The sequence below is a fragment of the Poecilia reticulata genome, linkage group LG22, assembly GCF_000633615.1.
Source record: "Poecilia reticulata strain Guanapo linkage group LG22, Guppy_female_1.0+MT, whole genome shotgun sequence".
NCBI classification, from domain to species: domain Eukaryota; kingdom Metazoa; phylum Chordata; class Actinopteri; order Cyprinodontiformes; family Poeciliidae; genus Poecilia; species Poecilia reticulata.
Genome location: NC_024352.1, coordinates 10,457,465 through 10,474,149, shown reverse-complemented (window position 1 = coordinate 10,474,149; position 16,685 = coordinate 10,457,465). Strand labels below are relative to the sequence as shown.

Sequence of the window (16,685 nt, the reverse complement as noted above, 5' to 3'; positions counted from 1 at the left end):
CATGGTAAGCACCAATAGGTTTGGCCTTCCTCATATTGAGGGGTTTTATTGATAACTTTTAGTGGTTGCAAGAATTAAGATCAGGGAGCACATCCAAATCGTAAAAGCACAAATATCCCAGCAGCTTTTTGATGGCTCAAAAATGTAAGTCGTTTCTCTGCAACTTGCTGAAGGGAAATTAGCTTAAGAGTTTGTGAGAGCCGTAGAGTTCCATTAAAGCCGTAAATGCCAGAAGATCTAGGTTTCTGTAGTATTAATCACGGGGAAAATAATCTATGTATGCACCAATATTTAGAAAATATGGTTAAAGAAACTTGAGAAGCTCTTATTCTGGGCCAACATACATAAATTAACTGTACACATCATTTATTCATTCAAGCTTTAATCACACACACATGCACACTGAATGCCTGAGAGCAGATATTGAGGTCACATTCCCAGCTCTGAATCACACAGAGATCCTGAGGATTAAACAGCAGCAGGTTTATTTACGACGGGCCGAATCACGAGCCACGCATACCTGAAAAATATTTATTCAAACTTCTATTTCCATTCATTGGAAAATATTGTACAAAAAAAATAAAAACTACAAACGTATGTTATGAACAAAATGGTTCATTATTTCTACACTAAAAAACAGAGTGAGTTCTTACAACTCAACATTTAACTTATATTTTTTTTCATGCGTCATCAAGCTCCAGCTGGAATCGAGCCACCAGGCTGAGATGATCCGAAGGGAATATGTGGTTGGGAAGTCCGTTCAGTGACCACAAGAGGTCCTCAGACAGGAGAGAGAGAGAGCCAACGAGCTTCAGGCCTTTTTCTGCAGACGTTTTATAAGCTAGGAGAAAATAAAAAGATAAATACAATACAAGCAATTTAAAGTCAACGCCTAGTAGCAGGCTTCTTCCAATCCTGTCCTTTTACCTCTCTGTTTTTTGGTCAAAGGACGTTGTGGAGAATAGAAAATGTAGTCAACAGTAGTTCCACCTTCAGAGTGCAGGGTCGTGACCTCTGGGAAGCCAGAACCAGGAAGGACGTGTTTATAGACGGACTCCAAGTCCACCTGATGCTTGAGACGGTCTCTGAACCTGCGACACATTCAGCACCCAGCTTAATTCTGCTTTTGAATATCCTGTCGGTAAATTACACGTTCTATTGCAAGTGTGATTCTAAAATGGACAATGATTGTGACTTTTAAAGATTAAAAAACACTTTATGTAATATTTATTATATTGGAAACCAAAATATCTGGTGAACCAACCTTTTCTCATAATTTTGGGCGTCCTCTGAAGTATCTGAGCTCAAAGAGAAGATAAACAAGAAATTCAATATTCAAGGATAGCAGGTGTGTAAAGACGGCTGAATACAAAATAAATGCCACACTTCACTTATGACATTCGTAAAAACATTTCCCTCCTCTTCACTATTCAGCATTGCTTTGTGTTCTTTAAAAATTAAATTCTGTTAAAATGAACTTTGTGGGCACAAGGAGACAAAATATAGGAAACTTTAAGAGACCTGAATCCTTTTGGAAGGAGATGATATAACCCTTATTCAAGACCATTACGTCTCACTTTCACAAACTTCAAGGGTATCGCTAGAGAATTTAAACAAAATTATCCATCTGTCCTGCTTGGTTCTACATATAAAATAGCATATACATTTTTTTTACTTCTGCACAGGTCCCACTGTAGCCCAGAAGAAATTTATTTATTAATTTTTTTGTGTGTGCTTGTGTGCACAACCTGGTTTGATGTCGGTCACTCCAGGAATCAGTACCAGGTTCCCAGGACGAACGCATGCGGCTGGACAGAAGCGCAGCTGCAGCATGAATTCATGCGAGTAGCCACGAGTCCCTACACGAGGAGAGCAGGGGATCATGGGAAACAGTTATACTAGATGTAAACCTGCTATTCAGATCATTATATCAAATACACCAAGGGAAACAATCACAGACCTGAATTCTGACCACGTGTTTTATTGATATCTGTTGTGTACTGGCAGGTGTCTGAGATCCCCAGAGAGCTGGGCCACAGAGGAGCAAACAGCCTGTGATAACTGGGCTTATAGGACAGGTCCTCTTGGCCGGAAATCTGTTGGACACAACACACATCCACACACACAAGGATCAGCAGGAGGATGATCCACGCTCAGATTGAACACAATTATTAATCTGTTTTGTTTCCTCACCATCCATGTTGGCATACCCTGGTAGCTTAGCTCACCAGTGGTGATGAACTGGTACAGAGGCAGGTGTGGGATAGAGTTAAAGTCTCCACAGAAGACAACATTACAGTGTTCACCTCTGGCCTTGCAGGACTTTATCATGGCACCGATTTCTGACAGCATTATTGCCAACTGGGCCAGCTTCACGTCACCTCGCCTGGGGTTGAAGAGCAGGTGCGTGTTGGCAACGCAGAGGGGCGGGCCGGCCTCCTTGACCTCTGCTTCTGTGGTGACCAGTGGGCGAAGCAGCAGGACAACACCCACATTGTGCCGGTCCAACAGCCCAGTCTCGGGTCTGAAGAACTCCAGCTTGGAAACGGCGGCTTCGGCGAAGCGTGAGCTTTGATAGCAAACAGCGCAGCCATCGGTCTTTGTTCCTGTACGCCGCTGGTACACGCAGGTGTAGCCTGGGGGAAAACATGAGCAGAGCATGTATGAAATTTGTGACGCAACGTCATCGAACAATACAGCTCATCTGTGTCGACTTAGCTGCCCTACCCATCTGAGAAAGGACAGGATGCAGGTGTTCATGGTAGTGGTTCTCCTGAACCTCCTGCAGACACAAAATCTACACACAGAAGGACAAGAACACACAAAAACAATCAGTTGCTGTACAACATCAGATACATAAGAAGACACACGGATCTGACTCACATCTGGTGCCCATTTTTTGATTTCAATCAAGAGCAGGTTGCAGCGGTAGCTCCACTGCAGCACCTCTAGGGGGCAGTGTGCATACAGATGCTGGTTCAGCTCCAAAAGGTCTTGGGCAAGGATGTTGTAGGACATGACAGTGAAGTCCAGAGAGGCCTTTTTGATTGTGATCGGGGTCAGAACGCTCTCAGAATCAGCATCCAAGTCCTCCCACACTCTCCACATCACTGGGTGACAAAACAAACACACACCGAACCACTTTCAGGTGAATTTTAATTAGAATATCGGCAAGTTCATTTCAGAAATATGATGACTCAAAAAGTTAAAGATATATTTTAATATTTCTGATTTTTTTTTCCATATTAATTATTATAGCTTACAGGAAATAAAACCTGAAATCCACTTCCTCCAAAAAATGCTATATGACCAATTTTTATATGTCATGGCCTCCAAAATCTAGTAAACAGCCCCTGGCAGACTCCACATTTAGCATACGCCAAAAACGGTCAATGCTGAAGATGCTTGCTGCATACAGAGTGCTGTATCCAAACATACTGGCAGAAAAATAAGTGGAAGAAAAATGCATGGTATATAATTAATAAAAACTTTTGAGCTGATAAAATCCAACTCATTAGTCAAACATGCAGACCAGAACCAGATCATCTGAGTGATCCGGAAGGTATTAAGCTCTAGCCTAAAGTTACTTAAAACAAAAATAAGAATCCCTCCTACCTTCAAAGGGCACAGTTGGCTCCACAGTGGTGTAATAACTTGCAGCAGGAAAGCTCCACCGTGGGCAGAAAACTTCTTGTCCTAGACCAGGTCCTACGGGAAAGTGCCAGCCGGTTTGTGCATCATGTTGCTCATCAATTTTAAGATATGTTTGGGAGTTGGAGAGAAGGGGGTTACCAGTGGTAACTATATAATCATCCCAGCACTCATCTGGACTCTTTGACGTGTCAGCGTTGGACTCCTGAAGCATTTCCTTACTGTTTTCAGTCTTGCTTTGATTCTGTTCAGGGCAGTTGGTTTTTTCCATGCTTCCCTCCAACGTCAAGAATTTTAACAGAACATCGACATTATCGCCTGAAGAAGTGCTTATTTCTTTCTCATTCTGATTGTCATACATAACGTCATGGGGGACAACCTTTTCCCCATCTCCCATTTTGGGATCTTCTCTTTCCTCCTCCACTGTAGTCTGCATTTCAGTTGTCTCTGCCGCTGCGTCATTCCTCATGTCCTTCTGCAGGACAGCTGGCAGGTTTTGCTCATCCATGTTGGGACTTGGAGTGTTTTCCTGAGGCACTGGTTCTTTTAACCTTTCCTTCGTCTCTCCACTCTGATCCTGCATGATTGTTTCAGACTGCATGCTCCTAAGTGTGACAGTATCACCATCCCACACTGTTGTGCCATTAACTGACTGAGGAACACTTCTCTTCAAGGCCTCTGAAAGAAAGAATAAAAAAACAGAACAGAGGTGAATTCATGCTCTACTAATAATTAATTTAATATGTTGCATTTATTTTCTTGTTACAGTAATTTATTTTTTTAAAAAAACTGCGAAACTTTAGCTCAGCTATCAGTAAACTGCAAAACATGTAAACACGTGTTATGCTTTAGACGTCACATGGGGGCGTAAGAACAAGTGCAAACAACTACCGCCAGTTAGCAGTTTAAAACAAAATATGCAACACGGAAGAAAATTCAGGAGAGAAGTCATGTCTGTTGACCTTTAAAACCAGGCAATTTGTGTTAGACCGAGTTATGAACACAAAAAAAACACCTCCTCAGATTGTACACTGAAAAGAAACTGCTCGGTCAGCAGCAAACTTAACCTTAGCAACCATTAGCCAACAGCAGCAGGGTAAAACAAGTCTAAGTAAAGCCTTCATAAAAGTTATAGCTAGATGTACCTGACGGTCGACGGAACAAGAACCAAGTTAGCGGATAGAACGCGTAAAACAGCAAAACACCAATCATGATTATGAAATGTAATCTGCGCATGCGTACTTTGATGGTGGTGTTGGTACGCAAGGTATGGCAAGCCAAATTCTCATATAATTCGCGGAGATTCATGTACAATTTTGTTGACCTCTGTACTACATACAGTACTGTAGAGCGCAGAACATTCTGTCACCAACAAAGCTCTCTTACTTTAAAAGTGCAGCATGTAATTTTTATTTTAAAAAGTACGCTTTTTTTTTTTTTTTTTACATATGTGTCAAAACTGTCCACATGTCATAACTATTGCCTCTAAAGAAATAGGCTTCAATGAAGTCTATTTAGACTGGTTGTTTTTGGTCAGACCGACCAAAAACAACCAGTTAGGAGTTTAGCTCCTTGCTAAATGTATTCATTTGTAACATAAAGATTTAATACCAAAATCAGTCTGTCAAACAATCAACCCCCCCACCCCCCCAAAAAATGCTAAACTAAGTAAGTATCATTGTATTTGTAATTATTTGGCAATTAGAATAAAACTGCATATAAAATATTGAACTGAGGAAGCATAATTTAATCATAAATGAGAACAGCAGGGGATAAAATAATCATCCAATTAGACAATCTAAAATATAGCTAAAGCTAAGATTTTATGACATATTATTTAGAAAGATTTAGAAAAAAAATACAAATAACATATTAAAGACAAACTGCAGAATTTGTTTAAAAAATAGGATATGTGTAAAACAGGATTTTGCTAAGTTTAATTAAAGGTATGTCAGGTTTTCAGGAAGGAGAAAAATTAGGAGGAAAGGTTTTTGGATTGTTAAATCATAAGCTAAGGTGTTCAGTGGCCCATAAGAAAATACTATTTACTTAGGGACATGCATGTTGGGGCATAACCTCAACGTCTATGGCTTTTAATTAACCAAACAACTGCTACAAACATTATGGTAGAATAATTCAACTCCTAACTCCCTAACTCTTTTGAGGCTAAACAATTTTGTTTTTTACTTTTAACTATAAATACCATATATTAGAAAACATGAACTTGCTGCTTTGCTTTGAAACGCCTACAGTTAGTATTGCAGGAAGAGGATGGGAACCAAGCTGATGCATGAATTGTTAATAGCTCTCTGCATGACATGTAATCTCAAGGGTAGAATTACATTCTAGCCAATGTTTTTTTCCCAGTATAAACTCTTGCAACAGAAACAAAAAGGTTGTTAAAGGGAAGCATATCACATTAGTTTGGACGTAAAGCTCTAATGTCAATACCCTCCTTTGAAGAACTAAGTTTGAAAGATGAAGACTGTCTTTCACCTATTGAGTCACAAGCCACAGACACTGAGTCTGACCAAGAACTGGAGTCTGATGGTGAGTTTCTGAAAAAAATTTTTTTTGTTTTTAAAAAGCTTTCACTGCTATGAAACAATAGACTTATGGGATGCTTTTCAGGTTAGTCTCAATACATTCGAAAATCCATCCATCATTTTACAAAAATTATTTATTGTTGTAACTAAATACAAAAGTGGAACTCTGCTCCAGATTTTATTTCAAGTGTTTATATTAGGTTGAAGACAAAGATTAAGATCAATAAATGGAAATATTTTCACACAGAAATGCATTTTGGCTTACATAATCACGGGGAAGACATTTGCAGTCACTGACACTCTCCCCAAAGAGGAGAAAACCACAAAAGTTACTGCTGTGGAATTGCTGCATCCAAGATTTTTTGCTGGAAAGTCGAGAGGAAGGTAAAAGTGTGTTAGAAAAAATGTTCACAAACAATGGAGTTTTGCAGATATTCACAAGGCATGGGCTGCAGCTGGGCTACAACTATCCCAATTCCATACTGCACAGATACAGTAATTCATACAAAAGGAGCTCCAACCAAAATTAAATGCATTATGCATTATTTGGATGTACTACAGAAACTGGGCATTTCTCTATTAAAGTTTACAATTTTCAGAAAAAGAACTAAAAGAAGGAAAGAGAATGCTATTAACTGTAAGCTAAAATAAGCAAGACCAACTGAAATAAAAAAGTCAAATAAGAATCTATAGAAATTGTGAATTAGATTTTTTACAGTTATTTGTGGAAAATGAATTTAAGACGCACCTGAATACATTAAAGAAAAAACATCCATGTTTTCAAATGTGATTCTGAGTGACATTGTCTCCACATGAAAGAGGCCGCTGGACTTATTTTTTACGGTGTCATTTAAACTCAGGGAAAAAGAAATTCAGCAAACACATGTCTGTTGCTGAGGTGTACCTGGAGGCCTGCAAACTGGTGGGTGTGGTTCCAGTTTCCTACTTCATTCGAAACCATAGCTCCCCAATAATGACACTCACCTACCATGGCCTCGGACCTTTAGGTTGCAAAGCACTCGCTATTGCTTTGGTGGTGAGTTCAAAATGCAATTTCATGTTGTCACAACTTTTTTCAAAAGATAAATCTCATGAGCTGCATTTATTCCAGTCTGATGTGCAGATCAGGACTCTTGAGCTGGCCTACAATCACGTTCAAGCTGAGGGGGTCAAATATCTGGCAGAGCTGCTGAGGGCTAATTTTACCATCCAGCATCTGGTATGTAAAAATTGAAAACTAACCACTAGAGGGTGCAAAAAACAGAGTTCCTTAAAACAATTAGTGTTTGTTTCAGGATTTATCCAACAATCATGTGAAATCCGAAGGAGCTGAGCACGTAGCTAAAATGTTGATGGACAGCATTTCTTTGAAGTCTATTAAACTTTCAGGTAATTTAAACTTTAATTAATTTGTGTGTTTTTGTTGGACGCTGAAATGAAACATTTCTGCGACTAATATTGAGACAAAGTTTATTAATTTACTTATTTAGCTGTTTATTTATTTTCAGGAAATGGTTTCTTAGATGATGATGCTAGGCATTTCACAGAAGCACTGTCAGTAAGTTGGCAATAAATTAAGAAAACACAATTTTGGTTATTTATTAAAATGATCACATTGACTTCACATTTCTTTTTAGACCAATTCCAGAATAAAGGATCTGGATCTGAGCCATAATAAGTTTTGTGGGAAAGGAGGAGAATATTTGGGACAGCTGCTGGGTATGGTAAAGTAAATGTGTCTAATTTGTAGTGGTTAGAAAGTTGAAAAGAATACAGAAAAGACATCCCCCTAACTTCAACAGCAAACAACGAAGGCGTGGAAGTTCTGGATCTCAGCTGGAATCACCTTAGAATGAAAGGGGCCGTGGCTTTTTCTGCTGGACTTAAGGTTTGACTAAATAACAAACAGCATTTCCTTTCTGGTTCAGCGGTTATAAAAGATCTTACTCCATTTTATATGTATAGGTCAATACGATGCTGAAACATCTCGATTTATCGTGGAACGGTTTTGGAAATGAGGGAGCCTTAGCCATGGGCGAGGCCCTAAAATTCAACAACACTCTGGTGCATCTAAACCTCAGCAACAACTGCATCACCAATGAAGGAGTCAGTATGCTCTGCAGAGGTCTGGATTATAATGAAACGCTACGAGTGCTCCTGGTGGGTTAACTATCTGGGTTAATGTGGCCACACTGGAGATGCACTGTAGGACGATGTTTTGTTCCTTTACCTCTGCAGCTGGCTTATAACGCTGTAACAGTAGAGGGAGCTCTTGCCCTGGTAAATGTGGTGAAGAACTCACCCAAAACGGCTCTGGAGCAGATCAACATCTGTGTGAGTGATTCTGACTCTTTTATGTTAGATGACCTAATAAGATTTACATTTAGAAAACTTTTCAAAAGAATTCATAACCCTTGATTATTATCATTATTTTTTTTAAATGTTAAGCTACAGCTACAAACTTCAACATTTTATGTAATAAACATAAAACACAGAACAATAAGCATTCAACAACTTAATTTAGTAATTAAGTGACAGCTGGAGGTAATTCTGTGCTCTGGGTTTTGTTTTGGAATATCAGAGTAAAGTGCACAACACATTTCTCTGATTTAAAAAAATAATAATTTCAAGATTGTATCAGTTTCATACCACTTCCCAGCTATGCACTATTTTGTATTGTCCCATTAAATAAAACACCCATGAAATCCATGCAATTTTGTGGCTGTAGCATATTTGAATTTTGTGGTTGTAGCACATTTGAATACAGAGTATTCAATACAGAGTATTCAAATGTGAATACAGCACCCTTCACATTTGAAGGACGCTGTATTTGCACCCTTCAAATACAGCATATTTGAAGGGTGCTGTACTTTATATATGGCGTAATATTAGCTATTGCAGGAAAGGTTTAGGTTCAAGTTAATGAAGAACATATTTTGTCAAATCACACACAAAATACATATCTGTCCATTGTGTCTTTCATCTGAACAGAACGTTCTAGTGAATGAGTACTTTGTGAACCTTTTGGAACTGACGTGTCAGGAGCATCCTGGCCTGGATGTGCAGTATGAAGGGGTCGGAGGTTTTATAGCTCAAAAGCCACCCAAACGGATTGACCCAATGAAAGTCATTCAGGTTGGCTGCAGTTTGTTTTAAATAAGAAACTCTACAAACTTTTCATAATAGTTTTTGGAAAAAGTATGTTAATTTAAAGCGTAACAAAAACAAAAATTAAAGTTACACAAAAATACATATTTCGATGCTATTAAAATCATTAAACCCCTTTCTCCCGTTACTTCTGGCAGGATTATCTTGATAAACGCAAGCTGCGTTTGTGGGATTTCTTTCGGAATATCGACAAAGATGGCACCATGCGAGTCCCTGTCACTGACTTCAGGAAAGCAGTTCAGGTTTCCAAGCCCATTAATAAATCACGTGCAACAATAATGTGGCAGATTCATACATTATTGTCCAACAGCCTTCAGTTATACTTCATTTTGCTTAGAGCAAGTAGACCTTTCTTGTATTTAAATGGTTTGAGCAGCAGTTTGCTTGGCTTTCTGAAACCTTTTTCTGATATAATCCCATTTAAACAAATGAAAAAGGTACATTGAAAGACATTTGGAAAGACAGGAAAATATATACATTAAATGATTACAGCGAGTTTTGACTCTTTTGAAGTAATCCATCAGACAATGAAACATGTTCCTGATATCTCCTTATAACATTTGTGTGTGTGTATGTGTGTGTGAAAATTTTAGCAATCGAGCATTCCTTTGAGTCGATTTCAGATCGAGGAGCTGATTCATAGACTTGATCGGGGCCGAACAGGAATGGTAGATTACAGGTGAGGTTATCCCACCCTGATTATGTTCACTGACAGGCCTTATTGATTTAAGTATGGGAAACGAACACTGTGTAACAGTATGTAGACGTCTGTGCAATAATGAGGTTTATTGTTTGAAGACAACATGACTTAGATATCAAATATGGATTACATCATGTTGACATGCAAAAGTACCCACTCCCTTGGAGGTTTTCCACATTTAGCCACAACATTCAATTTATCTGCCCAGAGTCGGTCCAAGATTATATGAGGCCCTAAACAGAATTCAATTTGTGGGTCCCTCCTTCATTTGAACCCAACTACCACCACAACATCACTAATCTATGCTTTATTTCATACTATAGTAATACAAATTTTATTAAATATGTCACATTTAATTTTTTTCATATTTTCCAAATTTCGCCACTGGGGCACAATAAATATAATTTTTATTCTATTCTACTTTTCATAGTAATTAGATTGTTTTTTTATGTATTTAATCTTTCCTTCAGGGGACTGGCAGATACAAGAAAACAGATGGTGAGAGATCACCGTCGTCAGCTGAAGAAGGTGGAGTCCCGCCAGAAGAAAGAAAAGCAGAAGAGTGACCGCATACTGAAGACCTTCCAGACGGCAGTGGAAGCTGTCACGCCTCGCAGCTCCATGATCTTCTCCCCAGGAGGCGCCAAGGAAGATTCAGGCGGCCCCCAGCCCTTTTCTGCTACCCCTCTCAGTTCCTGGCACCACATCGTCATGTCAAACAGCAGTCGCTACTCCGTCACTAATATGAGCGGCGACCCTGTTCATCTGCCCATGTTGGGAGGAACCTCCCCTTACCGTCCCACCAGTTCTCCAGCGATGCGGTCCTACTCTCAACCCAACCTCCTGGTTGATTCCTCCAGCTCTCCAGCAAGCAAATCCATCTCTGCTCAGGGCATTCGCTCCGATCTAGACACAGATTACAGCAAGCTAAGTCCTACTGGCAACAGCCTGACCAGGTCCAGGCCTGCTCTAAACACACAGCAGCCAGAGAGTAAGGCCAAAACTAAGAAATTAAAGAAACGAAAAGTGAAGAAGCACGGTGTCAAAGGCTCACAGAATCCAACAAAAAGCATCAAGTAACATTGGCTTTGTAATAATAAAAAAATATTTAAAAACTTAGAAAAATTTGCAATGTACAATGCGGTGTGAAAGCTGTAAGCTGAATATTTTTTTGTGAAAATTGCAGACGCATAAGAAGTCAAGTTAGCGGAAATGCGAGAAATAGGCAGAATGAAGCAAAAGCCTGCAAAACGCAAAATACTGAAGAAGAGGAGTGAAAACTTTCAGTGAATGCAAAAATCCCACCCAGAGTAATAGAAATTTGTTCAGAATATTCTTTACAAAGTTAATTGTAAGGTCACAACAGTTTATAGGCAAAAATGAGTTAAAAAGCTAAAGCGAGCTGAAATACAAACGATAGCCTCTAGGACTAGCATCTTGACCTTCATCATTCACACTAAATATGGAGTCTTACTGAATTTCTTTGATAGTCTGCTTTATTCTGTGAAAAGTATTTCCCTGTTACAAATTTAGTCAGTTTGGGATTTCTGTCACAGTTAAATCTGCCAGGTTATATAAAAATGTTGATTTCAAGCAAAGAGCCATAAGTATATACAGAATGGAGTTTTAAAAGTCTTGAAAACCATATACATAGCATTTTCTTAATCTGTTGCTCTATAAATATCTTATCTCTTGTAATATTTCCATGTCATTTATTTTGTTGATTTTGTTGTGTTTTCTTTCTTGGTTTTTTAAGTTCAGCTAGTATTTCAGTTTTAAATTGGAATCATGTTTAATGCACTTTATAAATAAACTTGCATATTTACTCAACAATATCTATTCACTTTTTTGCTTTTACTGTATGTACACTATTCATGTTCTCCTCTGTGGGACACCAACACATGCACAGGGATAATTTTCTGCAAACATCTGATTATTTTATTACCCGGGTGCTAAACCTGACAAGAGGTGCATATTCTGTCACCAGCCTGGGACAACAATGCTGTGAACTGTGGCAGGTGTTGCATCCAGGAGTGGCTTCCAATAGTCTATATAAATGGTGGAGAACAAGCCACCTCAACCACAACGACCCAGACTGCAAAATGATCAAGACTCTAATACTCGCAGCACTGCTGAGCTCCACCGTGGCCATGGGGGTATGTATGGCAGGACTTTAAAATCATTTTTTGTACATTCCTTGATTTAGACATGAGATGATCTGTTTCCTTCATTCCTCATCTCAGGGTGTTGGCCTGTGGAGTGCAGAGTTTAAAGAATGAGACAGGAGGTGAGGAGAGGTGCACCTGCAATGCCTTCCTGCCCACTTCAATCTTTCCTGTCGGTGGTGGAGCAGACCGCTGAGGAGATCTCAAACAAGCTGGAACTGGAGATGGGCAAGGTACTAAGGAATATATGTGTGATATGTTAACCAAGATCTTGTGAATGTATTCACATCACAAATGTTAATGTATCTAGTTTGGATTTTATAAGCTAAACCAACTGAAAGTAGGGATTATTGTGAACTGGAAGGATAAGGACACAACCTTTTCAAAGATTTTTACAAATATAAATATGAAGAGTGTGGCGGTCAGATAACTGGAAGAAAACATGTCAGAGGATGCAAAAGACTTGAGACTGGCGTAAAGGTTCATCCAAGCTGGACAATATAGCCAGTTACATAGCTTACTCCATTATCTTGAATTAATTACATAGTGTTAATGTTTCTTCTGTTGTTTTATCTTGAGTCACAGTCTTGTTGCACCTCCAATCTGAGTAGTGTAGAGTGTAAGTGCAGAGTCCAGTTCCGGTTCCTGTTTGTTTCCTCCTGTAGCTGCAATGCTGGAACTGATGTGCTCACAGAACAACGTTGATATAAAGCACGATTAAATCAACTTCACACATCAAAAGCAGTAAACATAAGACCACAGAGTTAAAGACACACAAAAGAATGTTATAGTTTTTAGAATTAAAGTTAGTATATATGGGATAAAATGTATTTCCAACCTTACAGTATGTATTCCCCAAACTTCCACACAATATGTTAAATGTGGTACAATGAGTGTGTTATATAGAATAAACAAAGATTTGTAGTCCAGTACGAAACTAATTCCCCTCAGAACAGCAAAACATTTGGCTATTTTAGTTTTTACTAGGCTGATTTGTGGTTTCCAGCTAAATTTATCATCTGACACCTAAAATTTTTATTTCATGTACTTGTTGTAAATCAACACTGTCAATAGATATTTTAATTTGATTATTTTCCTGTTTTTTATCGTTTCCGAATATCATGAATTTGGTTTTATCTAAATTTACTGATAATTTGTTTTTGAACCAATGTTGTAGTTTTTTCCATTTCTGTATTGACCACCTCTGAGTTGTTGAATGTTTTCCCCAGTACTGAAGATACTTGTATCATCTGCAAATATAACGTAATTTATGAGGTTTGATACTTTGACTATGTCCATAGGCGTAGAAAGCGGGGGGGACATGTCCCCCCCCCAATATTGGAGACAGTCACATTCGTCCCCCCCAATAATTTCACCGCAGTTGCGAAGAATTTTTAAATCTTCAACTCGCATGCTTTTATTTTGAAGGCGCACAACAGCGCATTCAGCAGAGCGCTTCCTCCCCCTCCCCCCTCTGAACGGCTCAGAGTAAAGGCAGCAGCAGACGAGTCAGAGAAACTCAGCTTGAATGAGACAAACGATTTGTCAGGAATGTTGCCATGAATATCGCTCGTTTATAACATCTTGTTGTCAGTTTACTTTCATATATAGAACTAAATCTTTTTGGTTAAGCGGTTTTAATTCTGGGATAGTCACATGTTCAAACTTTTACTGCTGTTTAAACGTTAGCTAGTCTAGTCACAATGATTTAGAATGAGACTGAAACAGCAGCGAAATGAGCCTTTTTATTATTTAAAGTGAGCGTCACCTGATCATACTGACCACTTAATATGTATTTAAATATTATTATATTATATTATTTAGATATTTAGGAGAACAGCAGTGCTAGAATGATGAAGAAAGGTGAGGAAGCTCTGGTGAGCTCTTCATTTAGTTTATTGAAATATGTATTAACTGTTTTTAATTTTTAAATAAACTAAACTATTTTATTATGAGAGGAGCAGGTCAGGAAAGACATAGGAGAGCCAGGTGGAGATTCAGAGAGTGAAGATATAAAAATTATATTAATTTTAATAAAACCAGAAAGGAAAACAGGTGAAGACTGATGTCAGGTTGATTTCTTTCAACGTTTCAATATTTTGTTCATTATTTCCATTATTTCCATATTTTGTTCATTATATAAGGGTAATGGTTAGGAGACAATAAGAAAAGTGCTTGAGGAGAGGTTTAAAAATAAATTAGTGAAAATTTTTGCTACACAGTACATAAAGTTGAGATGTATAATAATGTATACATCTAAAAATTAAGTTGTTTAAATTCTCATTCTGTATGATAAAAACATACTTTTTATCTTTAGTTCACATTCTGACACTGTACATTACTGTAGTGTCTGTTGTAAATCCATGAATCCATGCAGGAACACCAGGCTGCAGAGAGTCAGAGGGAGGCAGAGACAGAAACACATAACTCGATATTCCAGTTAAATGTTTCCGGCTGAAAATGACAGGAAAAAAAACATTTAGGCTTTTTGCCTCAGTGTTTTTATGGCTCATGCTTGGTAAGTTACTGAATGCAGAGCTGGAAAGTGAGACTGGAGGTCTGTTAGACGTGAAAAGTATAATTTTTATTTATTTTGTAGATCAAACTGTTGCACTGATGTAGAGAGTTGTTCAAGAAGAACAAAACTTGTTTTTTAGATTTTATTTTTGTTGGTCAAACTGTTGTATTGAGTTTAAAACTGCCGAGTCCTATTTTATGAGCTGTTTACTACTTTGGTTTTAGAAAGAGGTAGAACCAATTCAATTACGAGTCAATTTATATCAGTGCATTTTGACCAACAATCAAATGTCTTTTGACCAATAAGATATATCAGAATCTGGTAGCCTGTCTGTGTTACCAGAGTATTTAGCTTGTTAGTTGTGAGGCAAATTCTAAAGTGAGTGTTCATCCTGGAATGACAGTCATTATACTATGCATAACTTTAATCTGATTATTGGATTGTAAATAATAACATGTTAGAATACTTGTTACTGAAACAAGGGTCAGATTAGAGTAACGCATTACTGACGTGTTGATGGCATAATTGTTTGACATTTCTGCTCAAGCTATTTACTGATCCGTCAGGTTTCCGATATGCGTCCCCCCAATGACAGACTCGTTCCTACGCCCTTGACGATGTCATTGTTGCAGGTCCCAGGTGGAGGGACAGGCGGGCAAATCCATAGACATACTATAAGAGTAGACCCCGCACTGCCTGCTCAGGCGCAGGAAATATGGCGGCCATCTTGGAGCGGTGGTCCCTCCTACTTTGCTGAGAAGGTCCTCGCTGCAGCAAACAGAAAGGGGCGGGGACGGACCACTGTCAGCCTCTTACCTTATTTGGAAATGGGATCATTGCACTCCGGAAGTGAAGGGGGCGCTATTTCCTATATTATCCGCGGTCTCCCGTTTTAATTTTCTTTTGAAATCTGTGATATAGCTTCATCTTTAGGAAGAAGTTTCTCTCTCAGTCTGTATTTGAACTTCTTTTATTTACTTCAGTGCAGCTCACAGTTTTTAACAATTTCCATTGCTTTCTGTGTACTTCTAAATCTGCTCCTTTTTCGCATCTTCTCGGGCCTGCTACTGCCTCTAGTGGCGTGGGGGTGGTAGCACAACTAATATAAATACATTACTAAGTCAGAATACCAGAGTCTTTATTATTTATTATTAATTCTGGCATTACTGGAACCGCAAAAGATAAAGTCCCTCACAAAACACCATACTTTTTAATTTTCTTAAGCTAATTAAATGACATAAACAAGATCTGAAAGTGGTTCCAGTTTCACTCGATGGCCAACCTGTTGAAACTATGGCAAATTTTAAATACCTTGGATAATTCCTGGACAATCAGCTCAACTTTGCTGAAAACACTGGCTACATTTTTAAGAAACGTCACTTTAACTTTTAAGAAGACCCACTTGTTAGGGGTTACCTAACAAGTGCAACTCGCGCAAAACCTCTAGTTAGTTAGAGGTAACATTGGCTAACATTACCTCTAGTTAAGCAATGTCAACATTTTAAAAATGAGTTAAAATGTTACAACTTAAAAATTTAACTTAAGTTTTAAGTCATCTCAAGTTTTAACTGTTGAGGGCTTTAGCTTTTCATCTCCTTGGCTGGTTTGGTCACATGAACTGCTGACTAATAGACAATCTATTAAGAATACTTGGAATAGCAGGGAAAATAGTAAATAGTGGTGAAACCAAAAACAACTCTGTCTAAACTGTTTAGATCATCCATCCTCTTTTCTTCCTCAGTTTGAGCTCATGAAGGCCTTACTCTGTTCCTCTGGTAAATATAGAACATCTATTAGACGTCATTCACTGAGAGTGCAATAATTATTCTTAGCCAAAATAAATGATAACATTTACCTGCAAAATGCTAAGTGTTTACTTGATGCACTAATTGTTTATATTATGATTCTATTAATTAGTTTTATTTTATTGTTTTAGA

General features: G+C 38.3%; 2 protein-coding genes across 3 annotated transcripts; one reads left to right on the top strand and one right to left on the bottom strand.

Moving 5' to 3' along the window:
* Positions 1-365: 365 nt before the first annotated feature.
* Positions 366-4,912, bottom strand: angel1 (angel homolog 1 (Drosophila)). 2 transcript variants are annotated; one of them, XM_008399334.1, is made up of 11 exons: positions 4,797-4,904; positions 3,793-4,329; positions 3,616-3,708; positions 2,884-3,110; positions 2,728-2,797; positions 2,194-2,636; positions 1,961-2,096; positions 1,749-1,859; positions 1,265-1,298; positions 928-1,091; positions 366-841 (listed from the first exon to the last, which is right to left on the bottom strand). In XM_008399334.1, the coding sequence occupies exons 1-11, from the start codon at positions 4,885-4,887 to the stop codon at positions 681-683; spliced, it is 2,067 nt and encodes a 688-aa protein (XP_008397556.1). In that variant the 5' UTR covers positions 4,888-4,904; the 3' UTR covers positions 366-680. The 2 variants fall into 2 exon arrangements, with proteins under 2 accessions (XP_008397556.1, XP_008397555.1); XM_008399333.2 differs by having other exon boundaries at positions 3,616-4,329; positions 4,797-4,912.
* Positions 4,840-12,411, top strand: lrrc74a (leucine rich repeat containing 74A). The gene is made up of 15 exons (XM_008399337.2): positions 4,840-4,918; positions 6,019-6,201; positions 7,058-7,233; positions 7,309-7,416; positions 7,493-7,586; positions 7,706-7,755; positions 7,835-7,916; positions 8,000-8,085; positions 8,163-8,357; positions 8,436-8,531; positions 9,189-9,332; positions 9,503-9,607; positions 9,959-10,044; positions 10,536-12,221; positions 12,309-12,411. The coding sequence occupies exons 2-14, from the start codon at positions 6,093-6,095 to the stop codon at positions 11,143-11,145; spliced, it is 1,941 nt and encodes a 646-aa protein (XP_008397559.1). The 5' UTR covers positions 4,840-4,918; positions 6,019-6,092; the 3' UTR covers positions 11,146-12,221; positions 12,309-12,411.
* Positions 12,412-16,685: the final 4,274 nt, after the last annotated feature.

Bases quoted from the DNA above. Each gene is read 5' to 3' on its own strand.
- angel1 (XM_008399333.2), bottom strand. From the start codon at position 4,887: ATGCGCAGATTACATTTCATAATCATGATTGGTGTTTTGCTGTTTTAC. The intron at 2,637-2,727 runs GTAGGGCAGCTA...GTTTTCCCCCAG, and splicing joins TCCTGTCCTTTCTCAGATGG to GCTACACCTGCGTGTACCAG. The intron at 1,860-1,960 runs GTCTGTGATTGT...CTCCTCGTGTAG, and splicing joins AACACGTGGTCAGAATTCAG to GGACTCGTGGCTACTCGCAT.
- lrrc74a (XM_008399337.2), top strand. From the start codon at position 6,093: ATGTCAATACCCTCCTTTGAAGAACTAAGTTTGAAAGATGAAGACTGT. The intron at 8,358-8,435 runs GTGGGTTAACTA...TTACCTCTGCAG, and splicing joins AAACGCTACGAGTGCTCCTG to CTGGCTTATAACGCTGTAAC. The intron at 8,532-9,188 runs GTGAGTGATTCT...TCATCTGAACAG, and splicing joins TGGAGCAGATCAACATCTGT to AACGTTCTAGTGAATGAGTA.